The sequence below is a fragment of the Strix aluco genome, chromosome 7 (assembly GCF_031877795.1).
Source record: "Strix aluco isolate bStrAlu1 chromosome 7, bStrAlu1.hap1, whole genome shotgun sequence".
Lineage (NCBI taxonomy): Eukaryota > Metazoa > Chordata > Aves > Strigiformes > Strigidae > Strix > Strix aluco.
The window spans coordinates 40855626-40874744 of record NC_133937.1 but is presented as its reverse complement, the minus strand read 5'-3'; the positions used below and the strand labels follow the sequence as shown (position 1 = coordinate 40874744).

The 19119-nt window shown below is 48.3% G+C and overlaps 1 protein-coding gene across 2 annotated transcripts in view; it reads left to right on the top strand.

Moving 5' to 3' along the window:
• Positions 1–14805: 14805 nt before the first annotated feature.
• Positions 14806–19119, top strand: part of TCERG1L (transcription elongation regulator 1 like) — a 96363-nt gene continuing 92049 nt past the window's right edge. For both annotated transcript variants that reach the window (XM_074831555.1, XM_074831554.1), the window contains exons 1-3: positions 14806–15141; positions 16642–16788; positions 17594–17774. In XM_074831555.1, coding sequence (XP_074687656.1) covers positions 14830–15141; positions 16642–16788; positions 17594–17774 — 640 coding nt within the window. In that variant the 5' untranslated portion in view covers positions 14806–14829. The remainder of the gene's footprint in view (positions 15142–16641; positions 16789–17593; positions 17775–19119) is intronic.

Sequence of the window (19119 nt, the reverse complement as noted above, 5' to 3'; positions counted from 1 at the left end):
AAAAGATGTTTGTTGGTGTGTTGTGATATTAAATATCTACCACTACGCAGGACCTGGTTAGATGTAACTGTTACATCACTCGGTGATGCCTGCGCTGTGTCCCCCTCGGATGCAGACAGGCACCACTTCTTCTCTCCTCACCGGGGATCTCAGCGAGGCTTCCCAAAGCCGAGGTCGTGCGCCTCGACACGTGCTGGTCCCTGCTGCCCCGGGGTCAGAAATCTCTGATCAGGATCTTGGCAGGAGGACGCTGGCTTGCAGGCAGTGCTGGCTCACGCTGGGCACGGCCGAGGGATGATGCTCATCTAACAGTGGTTGTGTTACAGATTGGGCAGGGGGCTCCTGGTGGTGCTTTTATTTATTTTTAATTTGTTAGTGAAAGACCTGCTCGTTTAGCCCGGAGAAAACCTTCACTGATGGCCAGTGGTGGCCTTTACTGGAAATGTTACACTTTCCCCACCTGATGAGAAACTTTTGAGTTCTGCTGGCTCGCTAACATAAATACGGAAGGATTTTTAACTGAGGAGTTTCGGAGAGAGCAGGCCACGAAGTTAATCATGTCATTGTCTAAGTGGATAAATAATTCTTCAGGAATGGCATTAAACTCTCATGGTCTGCTAACTGTATTATTAAAAAGGTTGGCCATATTGCTTAGAAATATTTGTAACTGGGCTTTTTTTCTTTAGAAAGTTACTGGGAAATCCGTTTCTACCATCTCTACCCCTAACCCTGCATGGTCTAACAGGCCATTAGTGTATTGAGTTTTCTCTGAAAGACCCCATGAAGTACTCGGGAAGGACTTAAAAAAAGCCCCCGAAAACAAAACCAAAAAAACCCCAAACACACAGACAAAAGACTGTGATGAGCTCAGGGATCTCCCTCCCGCTTTTATGAGGGGTCATGACATGAGACACACAGAACTCAATTACCTAGAAGAAATGCCGTGGAAGATGCAATTGCCATCTACCAGCAGGACCCTCTTGAATTGATTACTTTTTCCCTTTAGGAACTTGCTTATCAGTTGAGCTTTGCTTTCATTAAAGTACTTATTTTTCTTTCAATTTTCATCTGCTCAAAAATATCCTAAAAAGAAACATAGAAGTTTTTTCCCCCTCCCTAGTAGGATAGCATTACCAGCAGTTGCTTAGGCTATTTTTAAATTAAACAGAACAGAGAAATTTTCTAATAAGAAGAGAGGATTTCAGTCGTTATTAGTCTCTCTTAAAGCTCTAGCCTGAAGCAGACAGTTTTCCCCACCTCTAGCTGTCCTTTTGGAGAAGAAAGGCACAACAAGGTTGCCATTGTGCCAGGCATTGGGTTCTTTATTTTTTGGTTTGTTTTTTAATGTAAGACTTTTTAATATTTTCTTAAATTTGCAATCCTCAAGGCAGCTGGAGAATTAAACTGCTTTACAAGGTTGATCACAAGTCTTTGCTGAGCAGTAATAGTGATTTTTTTTTTTTTTTAATGAGAAAAACCCAAGATGGCTACATGTGTATTCCTTCCAAAAACCTGTGTTAACTGATTTTTTTAAGGTGCTTAGAAATTCTCCTCTCTGTCCCCGTCTTTCTTTCCATCTTGCCATATTCTTATGAAAATTTAAGATCATATCTATTTGTATATTAAAAATAACCATTCCTTTTCCTACTGGAGGAGAAACAATTTGGGACTCTGTCTCAATGAGTTTTTAGTATGCATTTCTTTAAAATGTACTTGAATATTTTCTAAGATCTAATTTTGTAAAGTTAGGGAAGTGTCATTATGGATGGATGAAATAACAAAGCACATTATTACTGGAACGAAAGGAACTGATTTGAATGCAACAATTATTAGTTTAATGATAATAATTAGCTAGAAATACTTTGGGCCAACAAATTTTTTTTTAGTCAAGCTGGATGCATATTTATAATTTACAAAGTATATCTGGCACAGCAAAAGCAAGTGTTTGGAAGCAAAATAATAGGCTTCTGTAATATTGCTACCAAGACTTCAGAGAAAAAAAAAGTAGATGTGCTCCAAGGGAAGGAGCAAGGACATTACAGTGAAGCCTGTATTTGTTTTTCTTGTTTTTTTTTTTTAAGAACTCTGGTCAGGTCCGTCAAACAGAGGGGAAAAACGTGTAGATGATGAAAGATAAAACAGTCAAATATCTTGTCTAATTGTGTTAATAAACAAAGAAAAAATATCCACTTGTAACCATAACAAGTGCAAAATTATTGTTGGTGTATGGTTTTGAGGTGAGAACTTATGGTGTTATTTTTAGAGCGGTGTAATGGGTCCTTTTTTCCTGAGTATATTAAGAAAAATAAGGAAAAATGAATAGAGAGGAAGAGAAATCAAGCAGGTGGCTATTACAGGAGTCACCGCTGGCTATTACAAGAAATAGTGGGTATTTATGGGACTCCAAGGGCGTGTGATAAGGATTCCAGTTCTTCTGGTGCCAGTCACCAGCCCAAAGCACCGTGTCACGGGGTCCTGTTTAGTCTCGCAAGGTCAGGTTTAACGGTACGTGAGCTTCGTGCCTCCACGTGGCTGAATTTCAGCCCGAGCGAGCGGCAGAAGCTGTGTTAGACATAATGTTGTGAGCTCTCCCAGCCCGGGGGCTGCTCCTCGGGTGGGAGGATGTCTCTGTGGGTTTGCTCAGAAACACGCTGGCCTTCAGTTAGTTCATCTTGCAACGCTGTGTCTCTGGGGTGGTTTTGCTTCTTTCTGCACCTGACAGCTGACTTTGGCATCTGCAATGAATCCTTCTGCAAAAGAAGCCAAGTGAAGACGGTTCTTGATGTCAGCTCATAGCCCGTAGGAAAACTCATTAAGAGAGGAGCCGCTCCACGGACTGTTTTGAAAATAGAAGTTTTCACACAGGGAAGATCATTATTCAACAAAATGATTTCTTCAAGCAGCAAACAAAATACAAATCGGGCTTGTGACATGGATGACATATTGTGAAGAAGTGTCATTTGGGAATATCGCCTTAAAACAGAGAGGCCATCCGCCCCGGCCACGGGAGTGCGTGCTCTTAGTGGAGCCCCCCCTTCCTCGGAGCACTGCACGGGGAGACGAAAGCGGGGATCAGAGGGAGTCTCCAGCTGTAGCGAAGGGAAGAAGGCAAGAGAGAAAATAATGCTTGCCTCTGCCCCCCAGTGTTTCCTTTTAACACTGGAGGTGGTGTCCTCTTCAGCTCAGCAAGACGTAAATAAGTTATGATGCTGGTAATGCTCAACCCAAAGACAGAAATGCACAGCTTAGAGAGATCTCTAGAGAGGAGAGACTGTGCATTTACCTACTGTGGACAGAGGTAGAATATCAGTCCTTGAAGGGGGTTTTCATTTTGTCTTTTTGTGTTGTTTTTTTTTTTTTTTTTTTATTGACCAAAGTGTCAGGGAAATAAAGAGGGAAGATGAACTCCAAAGGTTAGCTGAAAAACTACAGCAACAAACCAACCCAAAAATGTACTTTAAGAGTTTGAAATCAGTGGAATCAGCTTAACCATCTCAGAGGAGGAAAACCAGGCCTGAAAACCAAAGTTAAAAGCAGCGTGAGCAAACCTCGGAGGCAGGGGAGTGAGAGGGGAGGCTGCCTGGCAGGTGCCCAGAGAAATACAGCAGTGCTGGGGTATGGGATGATCTTCTACAGGCTGATCTTGAGGGATGGGAATTATTTCTGGTATTTGCTGCTCAAGTCGATGCCATGTAGTGGGATAATGCACTACTAGAAACCGCAAGCAAAAATATACAGGAAATCAATTTTTTTTCTAATTTGCATATTAAAAAATAGTAAAAGAAAAACCCCAGTAAAACTATTCCATCATGTCCCATAACCTTTCTCAGGCTCCCTCTGGACTGCATTGAGCAATTTCTCTCCCTAACTCAGGGGCTGTAAAGTTGTGCCCGCCTGCACGCGGCTCTCTGCAAGCTGGTGGGAACAGCGGCGGCACCTTTGAGCTGGAAATTCATCTTTGGATGTTTCACAAGATGATTTAACAATTTGTGCAGATTTTCGTGTAAGTTCCTTCTGAGCAGCAAGTTTCTTCTTATGAAATAAGAAAATGACCTCTTACAGTGTTTTCTGCGCCAACTTTAAAGGCTGAAAGCCACAGCTCAGTCTGTTATTCACAACCTGTGTGAAACGGGATGATCAATAATTCTCTCTTCCCCCTTGGAAATGTAAGAAGCTGCTGGCGAGTCCTAACGAGCAGCCCCCCCGCATCCATCGTTAGCTCGGCTCTGTCCACGCTCACCGGCTTTGTGCTGGGCCGTATCCTGACACTGTGACCGTGTCCTGAGCGGGCAGCTGGAGCCTTGGGGAGGAAGGAGGCCCCTGTGTCTCCTGAGCTGTGGCCGGTGGGCTGGGAACTGGATCCAAGAGGTGAATTGGAGCCTCCCCAGCATCTCCTCCTCCTTCTGCTCCCCCGGGGCTCCTCGCCAGAGGCGGGTGAAGCTGCACATCCCGAGGGCTGGGGGATGCTCTGGTCCCTTTGGGGGATGGAGCACAACTGCTCCTCAGAGACGGTGGCTACCCAAGGTGGCAGGACTGAGTTCTACCCCCCAGAGCCAAACTGTGAGATATAGCTGGTATCTGCTCACGGTGTACTGGTATCTTTAGTGTGTAACAGCGGGGAGTTTAGCACTTACCAGAGAAGCTCGGGCTGGTTTTGTTCTTGGCCAGAGGCCTTCCAGGTGCTGGAGGCTTCTGGCAGACCCCAGACCCCGCTTTTCCTCTCGCCTTGAGTGCCCCTCATGCACAGCAGCACACCCCCAGCTCAGGGGCAGGGATTTTAATGCCAGCGTTTGTTTTCAGAATTTTTTTTTGTTCTACCTAATTCCTAAGCGAATGGCTGAGCACTTTCATATGGATGAAAAACATGTCTTTTATCCAGCACTAAGCGGCTTACGGAGGCGATGCCCGCCTTGACGGCCAGCAAAGGCGTGGGGGGAGGCAAAAGGCAGCACCCAGCCCTGCTTGTGGGCTCGCTAGTCACCATCCCGAATTGCAGAAGGGACCAGGGGTGGAATAAAAGGCCTAAGCTAACAGCCAACCGCCAAGTAAAATCATCCCTGAAATGGGTAATTAGGCGGCAAGCAAAGGGAGCTGCAATAAGGAGAGACCGGGAGAGCTCTGTCCTGAAAGCGCTGTGAAATGCTCTTCTGGGAGCGGAGCAGAACCCATTACAGCTGAGTGACTGAAGAACGAGACCAGGGGATTTAATGTTGGAGAAATTAAATCTGAAGGTTTCCAGATGGAATAATTAGTTCTTGGTACATTTTTTTGTAACTTGACACTGATATTTCCACATTTGGTTCCCAAAATGGTTTTGGAGATAAGTGTGTGATCTGGTATGCTGTCTCCACCACTGAATCCACAATAATAGAGATGTTACTTAAGAGCAATAATCTGGGAAGAGAAATAATTGGGTAACAAAAGTGTATTAAAGTTACTACGAAGAGGATAAAGCTCATAAAAGTGTAATTGCTCAGCTGATAAAGTGAAGTTTTAAACTTGCAATGAGCTTTGACATAACCGTGTTAACATGGGGAGGTAAACCACCTAATTAAGAAGCCAAACCCATGTATTTGTACCCTGGAATAATGTGTAAAAAGTAGAGGTAGTAATGATTTTCCACCTTCTGTGGAGACCAAAGTGCCCACGACTCACCCTCCCTCCCCTCATGTATTTTAAATAACCTGAGTTCAGTCTAACCAACTGTCTCATAATGCTGCCTTTGCAATGAGCCCTTCTAAGCAATTTGTGAAAATAGCGTGTGGGCTGATGATAATTAGGTGCCTCAGGAAAAGTCTGTCCTTGGCATGAAACATTACTGTCTCTTCACCAAGCGATTTGGTGCGGGTTGTGTACAACAGTAGTGTGGTGGGTGGGTGAAGCACCTTTCAAACACTCCCACTTGGCATCCCAAGCGTTGCTGTGGGGCACCGCGTCTGTAGCCAGAAGCCTCCTCCTTGTCTGGTGGGTGACATGACCATCCCTCGAGGACCAGCACTCCCTGTGCACGCTGGCAACAGCAGCTCCTAGACCAAAAAGTTGTGTCCTGTGGGCAGTTTTAAAGACTTTCTCCAAGAGGTGAGGTGATGGATGACTGTTTCCAGCCCAGCGCAGAGCTGACCAGGCTTTTTGTTGTTCTCAGGGCTACCTGCATCTCAGAGCTGTTCCTATTGTTCCTGCTATTTCTCGGGCTCACCGCTGAGGTTGAATAAAGCAGGTTTCAGGAAGGGCCTTGCGACTATGAGATAAGCTGTGGGGCTGTTTTGCTGTCTGATGTCTTATCAGTTAATGTAGAGTTGCTCCCATGTCTTTTCTGGAAAACTGATCTTTTCTAAACTGGAGATTAAGCAATAACAAATGTTTGTTTAGGACTGTAAGAACTGATACAAAGACTCCTCTTCTTCCAACTTCCATGCAAACCATGGTGTTAGAATGCTGAGTGGTCTACAGCAGTAAGAAAAGGACAATTTTTTATCCCTCCAGGATGAAATGCAACTTGCTTTTGAGAAGAAAGAAACAAGTTGCTGAGTATATGACAGACTCTTTTGCTTGACTGTGGTATCTTCCGCCTGCCCTGCTAGTGCTACAGAGTGTGCACATCTCATTACTGCTCTTCACCTGTTATTGATAAACTAGATACTAGCGGGCACCAAAAAAATTTGAATCTTTTTACTATAAACCCTGCTGTTAGTCCTTCTATGAGGGAGTTCATCTGACTATCCATCAAGTATCTCTTTAGAGTAGTAGGTAGATGTGAGATGGCACCATCTGTTGTTTGTTGTTTTGGAATCCACAGCTTTTTGACTAGCTACATGTTTTGAGCTTATCACATATATATTTTGCTGAAATTCATGAAACAGTTAATTTCTAAGCAAGTTATTGTGAGTGAATTCATTGATCTGACTTCTCTGAGAACCTGGAATGGCCAAATTTTCTTCCTTAGCTACCTGAGGTACCTGAAATGCTTGAGAGACACGTGGTGATGCAGAGGACCAGATCTCCAAGCTTTCAGTGATGTCTGAAGAATGTAAATCAGGAAAGCATCTCTTCTGAAAAGTTAAAAATAAAACACCCCCACTGATTCTCTTCTGGGGAAACCAGCTGCAAACCAACATCTTCTCTTCAACCCTTGATGCTAAGTGTGTGCCTCTGTATTTTGGAGGACTAAGAAGGTACAAATCTGATTCTGAGAATGCTGCATTTTTGCAATATGTCTCCTCTGAGATCTACAGATTCCTTCCAGACAATCTGTAGGACCTGAAAAGACAGGAGGGAATAAGGACATCTGTCTCTTTCTGCTTGTGGTCAGCAATGCCCAACCAGGAGTAGCTCCCACGGGAAGGCCCCGGGGCCCTTCTAGAACATATGGCCCAGCAGCGGGTCGACACATTTGCCTCAGCAGTGCGTGTATGTACGGGGAGGTGACCATGTGGGGCTGGGCAGGAGCACCTCCCTGCATCTGTTCCCTCCCCTTCATATAATGCTTTGCCAAAAGCAGCCACCGCACTTCTAAATTTCACAAACTGGCACACAGTGCGTGAGGGCAGCATCACTGCCCCACCGGTATTTCATAAATGCCAGGTGGATAGTGAGGATTCCTCTCTTGGGGGTTTTAGCCATCCTCGCCCTGCCTGTCTGGATGTGGAGGGGAGATGGGTTGATGCATCCATAGACTCCTCAGTCCCAAATTTAGCATGGAAGCTTTTTTAGAATCTTTTAAAGGAAGGCCCGGGTCAAAGTGAGTTGTGTGTGTTCTCAGGAGTGCTCAGGGACAAAGCTGGGTCAGAGGTAGATAGTTTTACCCTAGGATTTTTTTATCCTTCTGCTACTGTGGGGTGGAGCTGGGAATGACTACCAAAGAGGGTTAAAATCAGACCAGAGATGTATTCCAAGTCACTAGTTAAAAAGCAAATCTTGCCTCAAATGACTGTGGTCTTTATTCTTCAACTCAAAAAGAAAATGTTTCCAGCAACTTAAGTCTCTAGTGTGCACATACAAAATATGCCATTTTTTATATTTCTCTTGGTTTGAACACCTTTCTGGGTTTTTTTTCTTAGCTATCTGAATTGATCTTCCTATACACAAAACCCTGCAGAGCTTTACTCTGGACTATGCATTAGTTGTTCTGTTTTTAAAGAACAAAAGTGTGTTTGACTTCTGCATCCAACAGGATTAGAATAAATTCAGGATTTTAGTGCAGGGTTTAACTGTTCCAGCAGGCCTGGCGGGAGATGTTGCCTGTCCTCTCCATGCTCCTGCTTTCAGTTGACCATGCAACTGAAGGGCAGTGGTCTCTCATTTGTTTTCCCTTCCTAAATAACCAGAGTTTGAAAGTTTTGTTTCAATAACTCCATCTTTGTATAAAAATAGTTTAAGGTTATTGTCTAAGAAATTGCAAAACAAATTGATTGAGGTATAATGTGTTAGGTTAGCGGTTGGACTAGATGGTCTTCAAGGTCTTTGCGAACTGAGATGATTCTGTGATTCTGTGATAATGGAAAGGAAATTCATATTTTACAGTTTAACTTGCCAATTAATCGTCTTTGTACAATCACGTCCTTCTCTGACAGCTGCTCAAAATGTCATTGGGTTAATCTAGCACCCTGCAAGGTGAAGATTAGCCATAATCTCCTGGTGGGACCACCAAGAAACCTGAAGGCCAGCAAGTTTGAAGACATAGTGAAAAAGGAAGAAATGGCCAACTCGGAAATGTAAATGGTGTCGATGATGGAGCAGCTCCAGACACCACCAGCAGCGTTACGAGGACGTGGTTCACTCACCCCAGCAGAAGGTGTCGGTGCCTGCTGGGCAGGCTGGGGTGGAGGAATGCTGCTCCATCCATTTCCCCGCCCAGAGATGATTTAGGGTGCTCAGCTTTTTGCAGGCTGTAAAGCAGGCTGGCGGAGGGCTGTGCTGACCTGTGGGACAGGCCCGGGGGGACAGGACCATCCGCAAAGCCTCAGCTGCTCTCTCAGGTCTCCAGGCCATGGCCAAATCCTGCTGCTTGCTCCCCTGCCACTCATTCTCACGCTGGCTCCTGCAAATACCTACAACCTCTTACTCCGGGGCTTGTTAAGCGGGGCAATCCCTTCAACCTAAAGAAATTTAGATGATGTTTGTAGTTTCCTGAAGGGTCTCCCCTTGTTTAACCGCTCTCATCTGCCGTTTCACTTTTTCATCCTCCTTGCCTGTCTCCTGCTGTGGTTTCGGGTGTCCGTGTCCTCCGGGTAGGCAGCAGTGCTGGTCTGTCTGACCCGCTTTGCCACGGATCACCTCCCACCAGAGAGCTTGGGGAGGCCTCCAGAAGGCCTCAAGGTGATTCTCACCATCCCCAGAGACTGAAAAAGGGCTCCTAGGAAGGCTGAAGTTATGTATCACCCACGTTTTCCTGCAGTGATTTTTCTTGCGCTGAATTTGACTCCCATTTCTTTAGTTTCTCTTAATGGGGTTGAAACAGGGCTCACAGAAATCAACAGAATTTAGCAAAAATCGGATCAGAGATCGGGTATTTCCCATTGCAGGAATAGAAAGAAAAGGTGATTTTATTTCAGGATTTTTCATTTGATGTGTTTGCCTTGGGGACTCCGTTGAGCGGAGGATTGACTCATGGAATCTGCTCCACCATCCACCACTCTCACGTACCATGCAGCTGCTCCTCAGCACAGGCTAAATCCCGTGAGAACCTGAGTGGTTTAGGCATCGGGGTTTAATCCTCCTATCCAGGTATAGAGGGACTACGCTTGGTAGCCACCCTTTCCAAAAAGGGGGATTTGTCAAAGCTTCAGATGAGCTGCACAGGAGAATAAAAATAGCATCTGTGATTCTACTAGCTGGAATAAAAGATGTAGGGACAATCAATTCTCATGCTACAGACTATAAACTGATCCCTGGCTGGACTCAGAAGCTCATTTCCCTTTGTAGCATGGTATTGCACAATTAGGTGCATAGTGGGTTTGTTTGATACATTTCTGAAATATCTGCTATTTACTGCTGTTGGAAACAAATGACTAACGCAGCAGATAAGGATTAACCCAAGGGACAGACTATTAGTCAATGTTGTTATGAGAAAACTCAACAGAATAATGACCTCGCCTGGTCATTTGTTTGGCCGGAGATTTTGACAGCTCTGCTTGGGAAGGAATAAGCTCCTCAGATGGGCTCCCTGACTGCCGCGTGGCTGTGAAGGAGCTGGGTTAGGACCTCGAAAGAAAAACCTGCTGGTGTTCACACTTGCCTTCTCACAGAGCACAAGATGCCCAAAGCTGGCAGAGGAGAGTCCCTCTCCAGGCTCCAGCTCCTCCACACGTCTGAAATGAGCCGTCTAACCTGAGAGGAGACGCTGGCCAAGATAGCTGCAAACCTCACTCCCTGGGACTCGGAGCTGAGATATAGCACACGGAAGCAGGGAGGAATCTATTTATTAGGAATTTGCTGAAGTATGTAATTCTGCCCAGATTCTGCTCTGTGCTATCATCTACAGGCAACTTCAGCACGTTCAACTATACATGGCTACAGATATACCTGGATACAAGGGGTTCCATGTGATGCCTTCAGGAACATGGTACAGGATACTGTCCTGTTCATGTTTACCACACCAAATTAAATTTATCCCTATGGATGGCTACTGTGCTACGGAGGGGACTTGCATCATCTATTCAGTAAAACAGTTTGGTGCATTAACAACGCAAGGTTTGGTCATTACCTGATCTGGTCTCACAAGACAACCTCGGCATGAAGAAAAGCAGTTAATAACGTCCTCAGGAGGAAAAGTCTATAATCTAGATATTAATGAAAGGGATGGCTTTTTTGAGTGTTTAGACCCATTTTTCAGACTTAAAACTGAAGATGATGGGTCTAAACTTTTTATTTCAGTGCTAAGTTGGCTTTCTGGCTATCTAAAGTACTCTTTGCAGTACTCGAGGACTAATCTGCCCACCAGATATGAGACTGATTAACTGTCTCAACGGCCTTTTGTTTCCCCAAAGCGCTTCCAAGTTGAAGTTGGAATAGTTGAAAAAAGTTATGCCCTGACCTGCACTGGAGAACACCCCAGCCCTTCTGCGTCCCTTCTCACCCTTAGAAAACTCTTGCAAGGCCCAGACTAGATTTTTCTTGCTACAATTTAGGACTGCTGCTTCTTGTTCTGTCCACCAGGAGCATGAAAAACAGATGAATCCCTTCTTGTCAGCAGCCTTTGTGAATATTTATAGGTTATTACCATTTTCCTGCTCTCCTTTCTCTTTAGCCCCAGCTGACCACCAGCATCTCCATCGCTGTCATGAGTTTCACCCAGCACTGGGGAGAGACTCCTTGAGTCAGTTGTGGCTGGGGTGGCTGGAAGGGACTGTTGCTGAAATGCCAAGCCCGTAGCTGGACCATCCTCTCGGCATTTTACACCATTTCAAGCCCATCAGGTTTTAACATGACCGCAAATGCCCCCTGGGTTCACGGGAATGTGTACCGAGCTCATCGGGAGAGGAAGAGCATGACTGCCACGGGCGTTGGGAACTCGGGAACTACCCAGACCCCAGTTACTTCTCACTCGAATGCGTGGACATCCCTCCAGCCTCTCCGTTATGGAGAACGTGAGGGTTGGGCGGGAGGAAGGCGTGTGTTGAGGGCAGCCCCCACCAAACTGCATATGTTTTGGACAGGGAGTCAGAGCATCAGAATCATTTAGGTTAAGACCTTTAAGATCATCAAGTCCCAACGCTGCCAGGTCCACCAGAAGCAGCAGCTGGTGCCAAGCAGCATTAGAGACACTGCTTTGTTCTTTAGGGGAGGCCACCCCATGCTCTGAAGACAAACATGATGCAGATCCTGCGCCTACGGGCGTGGGGAGCGCGTCCAGAACGTGAAAACTTGATCTGAACCTTTTCATGTTGTAAAGCCTGGCCTCGGAGCCCGTGAACACCCGGCTGTCAGCCCTCTGCGGGGCGGGGGGGAACTCTGTCAGCTGGGGGGCTGCTCCCAGCAATGGCATCGCTGCCGGTGCGCTCGCTGCGAGCTTGGCTTCATCTCCGTGCCGGCGCTGGGCTCGGCATCACTGCCACTCTCTGGGCTGGCTGGGAAAAGCAGAGCCTTGGCAGTGTATGTCGCTGGGGATGCAGCCCCTCGCTCCCGCCGTCACCCCTCATTCCTGCCATCACCTCTCGCTCCTGTTGTCACCCCTCGCCCCTCGTCACCCCCCATCACTGCCACACAAACACCCTGGGAAACACCTGAACGCTTCCCCAGCTCCAAGGGGGAAGGCAACAAGAATTCCGTTCCTATTTTTCAAAGCAAAAAAGCAGCTGATGCTTGTGTGTGCGTCCTTCAGCCCAGCTCTGACAGGTCTGTCAGATGAGAAACTCTCCTCTGACCCCACTGAGCTGGGACTTTCTGAAGCCACATTTCATATACACACTTTCCCATCTAATATTAGGAAAGTACTTACTTAGGCTGCCCACTGGTAAGAAATTATAATGATTTTGATCTATTAATCAGCATTTTTGATGGTCTAAATAACAACACTCTGACTTGTGCTTTAAATAGTTCCACAGAGGCTGGATCTAGGCTGGCCTTTGGTCATTTGAATGGGATGATGTTAGTCATGGTTTCAACATGGGGAATAAAGTCCTCTAAGAAAAAAAAATATCTGTCTTCTGGACCTGAAATAGAAGAAGTGCTCTTGTCAACACGTGTGCCTGGGGAAACGGGGCTGTAGGGGCCCCCCATGACCAGGGAAGGGTGCACAGGCACAAGGGGGGGGTGCTCTCCGAAGGGAAAGGTGGATGGACACAAGCAGTTGCTGAACTTCTTCAAAGTCTCTTTCAACCTTTTTCCTCCCCAAAATAGATCTTCAGCCAGTAATAAAAATAAAATGTCCTATTTTGCTGTTCTTTTCAGTATTTTATAGATGAACTACAGCATTTAAAACAAACTACTGAAGGACTGCTGCATTCCGTAGGAGACAACCTTTCTTTTGTTTTTTCTTCTTATTGTTGTTGTTGTCATTATGTTTCTCTTTCCTTGTTCAGTTACAATTACCAGGAAGTGATTTTTGAGTTTAACAAATAGACAAGCACTAAAACATTTAGAAGTGATCTTCTCTTTGTCTGATTTCTGTCACTTCGCAGATGACTCAAATCTGTGTTTCCCAGCATCTCTCTGAGGATAATTGTAAGCAATGTATCTCCCTGATCTCGTGTTTATCCACAGATCGTAATAATTTGATTTCAAAACTTCTTGGGAATTACACCTTTACTAAGGTTATACACTGCCAGGGGAGATCCAATTCCTGCGCGCACCAAATAGAATTAGAGAGGCTGAGGAGAAGAGATTAATTTGCAAGACCTTTGACTTTCTTCTGTGCAGTTTTAAGAGGCCCCAGGTTTGCCTACGTACAGCTGCATAATCCTGATGAAGTAGGTTTTCTGTTGCGCCCTGACACCCCGGGACCGGGGTGATTTACAAACTCTGGGCCGGTGCAGGCGGATATTTGCCTTTTCTCACTGTGCAGCTCTTGCCATGCCGCCGTGATGGAGAGCCGGAGCAGCGCTGGTGCTTTGGCAGAGGAACCCAAGCAGTGATTTTAAGCCGTAAAGTTGAAGCATTCGTATGTTCTGTGAACCCGGGTGCAGCCCATTTTACTGTTATTCATTCCTCTAATTTTTTGCCAGAGAGGCTGGAAGCTGTGACGCCGTCAGCAGCTAGAATTGGCGAAGAGGCTTGCTCAGCTCCTCTCTCCCCTCAGCCACGGAGGACAGGGAGGAGGAGGAGGAGGAGGAGGCAGGAGAAACAAGCCCGCAGGTTGCAGGTGAACAAGTTGCTCGCTCTGAAGGACAGCTCATCCCAGGACTGCCTGAGCGGGGCTGGAGCCGGGAGCTGCTCCCGGGCCTTTGCAGAGGAGTGGCGCTTGTTTTCCCTCGAATCATCACACCAAGTACGATGACTCAAGCCCAACTGCTAGAGCTTGCTGCTGACCAAGTGTCTAAAGCTTAATTTTTAATGAGGAGCTACCAACGGTTTCTTCCCCGGCCTGGGGGGGGGGGGTGGGGGGGTGGTGTCCCGGGCAGGGGGGCTCTGCCCACCCCCTTGGCAGCAGCACCCGCAGAGCAGATGTCGGGCACCCCATGACACCCTTCCCTGGCAGCAGCAACAACAGGAGCGGGCTCACGAGTCGTGGGATTTCTGCTGATGATGGGAGAAAGGCCTCGTTCGAGGGGGCGGCCGGGGGGTGTTGGAACCCGCTGCCAGACCCCCGGGGAACGTTTCCCCACGCGTGGCTGGGGGAGGTTGGCAGAGGCGCTGTGCTCAGCCCAGGCACCTCCTCAGCGCCTCATCCCACGGCACCTCTCCCTCCATCCGAGCCTCCACCGGGCTGCCGGGATTCACCCCAAAGCAGCGGGGATGCCCGCCCCCCCCCGCCGCGGAAAACCCCAGACCCCAAACACTCTAAAAAACCTTAATGCTGAGGATGCTGAACCCCCTCTTTTCCCCCCGCTGGGCACCACACGATGCCCTTCTCTGGCAGCAGCTTCATCCCAAAGCAGCGGGGACGCCCCCCCCCCCACCCCGCCGCCGAGGAAGACTCCAGACCCCAAACACTCTAAAAACCCTCCATGCTGAAGATGCTGAAGCCCTCTCCCCCCCCTCCACGAGGACCACACCAGGCTGACCCTGCAGGGTGCCCCCCCCCCCCCATTCCCGCCCCTCCGCGGGGCGGCCCCAGCGCTGCCCCCGCCTCCCCCCCCCCTCGCCGGGCGGAGCCCCGCCGCTAACCGGAGTTTCACTCGGCGCCGGTGCGGAGCGAGGGGCGGCCGGGCGGGCTCCGCCGGGCCATGTAGGATGCTGCCGCCTCCCGCAGCCAAGCGGCCGCCCCCCCTCCTTTGGCCGCCCGCCACCGCCGACCCCCCCTGGGCTTGGGTGGTCCCGGCTGCCGCGGGGCTCCTCAGGGTGGGCACGGCCGCCGGGGCTCCCCCGCCGCCTCCCCCCCTTCCTCCTCCTCCTCCTCCGCCGCCGCCGCCGCTGCTGCTCCCGCCGCCCCCCCCCGCCTTGCTGCGGGCCGGCCCGGGCTGGCGCGGCCCCTGCGACCCGCTCCTGCCGCTGCTCGCCACCGCCGACCCCCCCCCCGCCGCCGCCGCCTTCCTCCACCGGCAGGTAAGGGCGGCCCGGGCCCAGGGGCTTCCCCTCGCCAGCCCCACGGGTGAGAGCGCTGGCCCCGGGGCGTGGGGGGGGGACTGGGACCGGGCCCCAGGCTCTGGTGGTACCGTCGGTTCTGCTCCGTGAGTCCTCCCCCCGCGGGCTGCGCTCCGTGGGTCCCACGCCGTGGGCTCTGCTCTGTCCCCGTGGGCTCTGCTCCGTGGGTCCCACCCTATGAGTCCTGCCCCGTGGGCTCTGCCCCATCATCCCCGTGGGTCCCACCCCGTGGGCTGTGCTCCGGGGGCTCAGTCCCATCCCCGTGGGCTCTGCCCCATCGTCCCCGTGGGTCCCGTCCCCGTGGGTCCCGCCTGGGCGCCGGTGCTCGATTCCGCTCCCTCCCTCCCCCCGCCCCATCCCCGGGGCCGCACCGAGCAGCCGCCGTTGCAGCGTGGTCGGTGGGGCTGGTGGGGGGCTACCCCAGGGGATGGGGGGGGCGGTGTCCCGGGGGGACACAGCCGGTGCCCCCAGCCCGGTTGATCCCCGCCGGCCGGTGACCGGCGGCCGCAGGGCACGTTCGCTGCAGTCGGGGAGCAGAAACGCTCCAGCGCTGCTCATCCAGGCGTCTCCAGCGGCAAGCGCTTTGGTGGTGGCTGAGCCTTTTTTTTTTTTTTTTAATATGCATAAAGACGAAAGTTTTGAGTCGTGTCAGTTGAACCAATCTGTCTCGTCAGTGATGAATATTTCAATTATTAATTGCTGTCGCAAGGCTGCTTGAAATAGCAAAAGGTTTTCAGCTGGAGCGTTTGTCCCGTTAACAGCCGAGACATCGGAAGCTGCACTCATAGTTTTGCCTCGTCTTTATATTTTTTTTTTTACAAGAAAGAAGTAAAAATAAAAGAGGGATGCGGGCGCTGTAGTATCCACTCGATTTCATGTGAAGATTTCCAGCCTTTTCGAGCACGAGCGTCTCCTGTGGTTTGGGAGCAGAGAGAGTGGGAGGGAGAAAATAGGTAGTGCTGGGTCTAATGAAACAGTAACATCAATTATTCCCCAGTGTGAGACCACTTAAATAAACTGCAGAGGTGGTTTTAATGTGGGAACCTATTTGCCAAACGAGTTTAAGTTAAGAGAAAATAAGTTTCCGGCATTTGCTTTGGTTCTTGTTTGCCTCGTGACAAATTTTAAAAACACTCTCTAGTGATGTTTTTGTTTTGTATGTGAATTCCGTTTGAGCGGAGGAAAGCCGAGCTTCCCTGGCGACTAGCAGCCATTAGCCCAGTGCTGTTTTTACTGCCAGGCTACTGAGTTGTGGCTTTCTAAAGCGGTTTGTAGTGTCAGTGCCCTGTGTCACTCGCTGTATAATGCCTAAAGAAACACAAATGGTTGTCGGGCTGAAGAGACGCGTTTGAAATTTTCTGTGCTCATCTTTTATGTAGTTAGGAAATCATGAAAAGCATCAGTTTACTCAGGGTAAAATCCTTCTGTTAACTTTTCTTCCTGTTTTTTTTCCCCCCTAAGTGGATATTTGGAGCTCATTCTCCGGTCATAGGATTTTCACCTTCCTCGAGCGTGGAGTTTGTTCCCGTTTTCCCACCTGTGTACGCATCTACGGTTCCGCCTCATGCTGGGAAAAACTGGATCGATAAAAGGCTACCCAGCTGCAAAGTAAGTCTGATCTTGGTATGTCGAAGTATTTTTAAGGCTCAGGTGTGTAAAGTGTATAAGCTGACAAATGTTCTGGGCTTTGTGAGTTGTGAAGGCGTGCGAAAGGTCAGCAGCTTGTCAGGCAAAACCCCGCGGAGGAGGAGGAGTGTTGGGAGGGACAGTTAATGGGGGAGGCTACTCCAGCACTTACATGTCTGCACTTTTCTGAAGTTTTAAGATGACTAAAATGTCTTTAATATTAATCTTTATTATGCTGAGTAGAAAGTTTTAATTTTACTACAGGGTGTGATAGTGGGAGTTTTCCGTTTTCCCTTTCTTCTTGGACCTTCTGCTGTCTTTCCCCCAAAGGGATGCCAGGGTGTCACTCGCGGTCCCGTGCCCCCATCCTGTTGCCTCCGGCTGCATGCTTACCTTGCTGAATAATTAAAATGTGGCTTTGTGACTTTGTCCCGTTTCCCTCCCTCACGCCCATCTCTCCCATTCGGAGCGCGACCGAGGGCTCTGAATTGCAGGCGGGCTTGCTCCAGAGTAGCTGGGTCTGGGGCACAACTGCCTTCAGCTATTCTTTTCTTTTTGCGATGCTGCATCAGCTGATTAGTCATCTTAAAAGCCGGTTAATTTTTAAATGGTCAGCTAAACTCAGCCTGCAGCGCTAATGGAGCAGAAATCAATCTATTTTTGTAAGTTTGTCCCCAACTTGAGATACTACCTGTATTGTAACAGTGAGTTAAAGGTACTTTATTCTCATTTTGATTTCTGAATTTTGCATCTCAAACCTTATCATTCTTTTATTTATATCGGACAGATATATTTGAATAATGCATTTGCTCTGGATTCGGCGTGGATACATCCTGAGGAGTCAAGACTCTTCCAGGGAAATGAGAAGCCTCTGTTAATGACAAATCAAGTAGCTATGGCAATAGCCAGGCCAGCTGCTGCCTCCAGGCCTCTTCCCACAGTGGTGTTGGCACCTCAGCTGATACCAGGTCAGTAGGACATAAATAATTAAGTACTTCACCTTTTTTTTTTAAAATTTTTTTTAAATGCATCTCCCAGAGATGCATAAGGCATTCTCTAAAGTAAGGGTTTCATTCCATTCAGCTGGAAATCTCTTCCTTGATCTGAACCTTGATGGCAAAGTGCGTTTCATCCTCTAAATTACTCTTAAAGAAAGAAAAGGCCACGTGTAATTGTAGAAGATTGTAACAAATTATTCCATAAGTGGTGGTTGACTTCTGGAATGAAGGGGCCAGCCGCCCCCAACATGCTTGGTTTATTTTCAAACAATAAGTTGCCAACATAGTTGATGTATAATTCTCCTACTGGCTGCTAATTTTAAGAATTTGGTGTGGTCTGTGTAGACAGCTATCGGTAGAGAAGGGCAATTGATCCATCGTCTCATTAAGGCTCAGGCACAGCGATATTTGTGACATAAATTCCATGGCTCTGCATACCTCAGGTATGTCACAGCTCTGAACAGAAAAGCTAAGCTTTATACTTGGAAAAGAACAGAAAACGCGTCGCAGGAAAGCTGAACCTCTCTGTTTTGGTGCTACAGTAGTAACTTAAAATAGCAGTTGTTTCATAGAAAAGGTTAAGTAGTAAAATGCTACCGCTTAAACTCCTAGCATATATTCTTAAATTCAGAATTAGGCTATTCTTAATGGCCTGCTGTCAATTGTTTCTTTTCGTCTTAGACGGAAGGTAATGCCTGTTCGGTGGGCAGCAGAGCCCCTCGCCCCTTGGTCTTTGCCCCGTAAAGTACTTCTGGTTTTGCAACCGTGTAGCACACGGGAGGTTTTCCCGTGTTTTGCCAGTAATGCAGACGGTGAGAGTGTGCTGGAAGAGATCCGTACTGTTTGGGTTCGTTTGCCAGGCTGATTAATTAGCAGCGAATATTGTTCCGTATTGAAACATGTTGAACCACTCGCGTCAGTTCCATATTTTGATGTTTTTGCAAACCTTCTGCCAGAACGGCCCGATGTTCAACTGGAGCACTGTGAGACCATCCATGTGACGGGGACGTTGATGTGGCCCTCCCGGGGTGCCCCGGGGACAGGTGCGATGGTGAGGGGGGTGTTCTGTGCAGGGGAGCCGCAGCCTGCCGTTTGTTTATGTATGTTTAAAATATTTCAGTATATTAAACCACCATGTTTTATCGCATACGGTATTTTGGGCGTAAAGCCAGAGCGTACCTGGTCAGCGGGTTAGGGAAGGGCACCTGGCAGAACAGGGGCCCTCCCAGCCTGATGCCACGTCTGTGTTTGTAAGTAGCACAGAAAGAAGATGATTTTCTTCCCCCTGGACAATGTGCACAGGCACAAGCCTGTT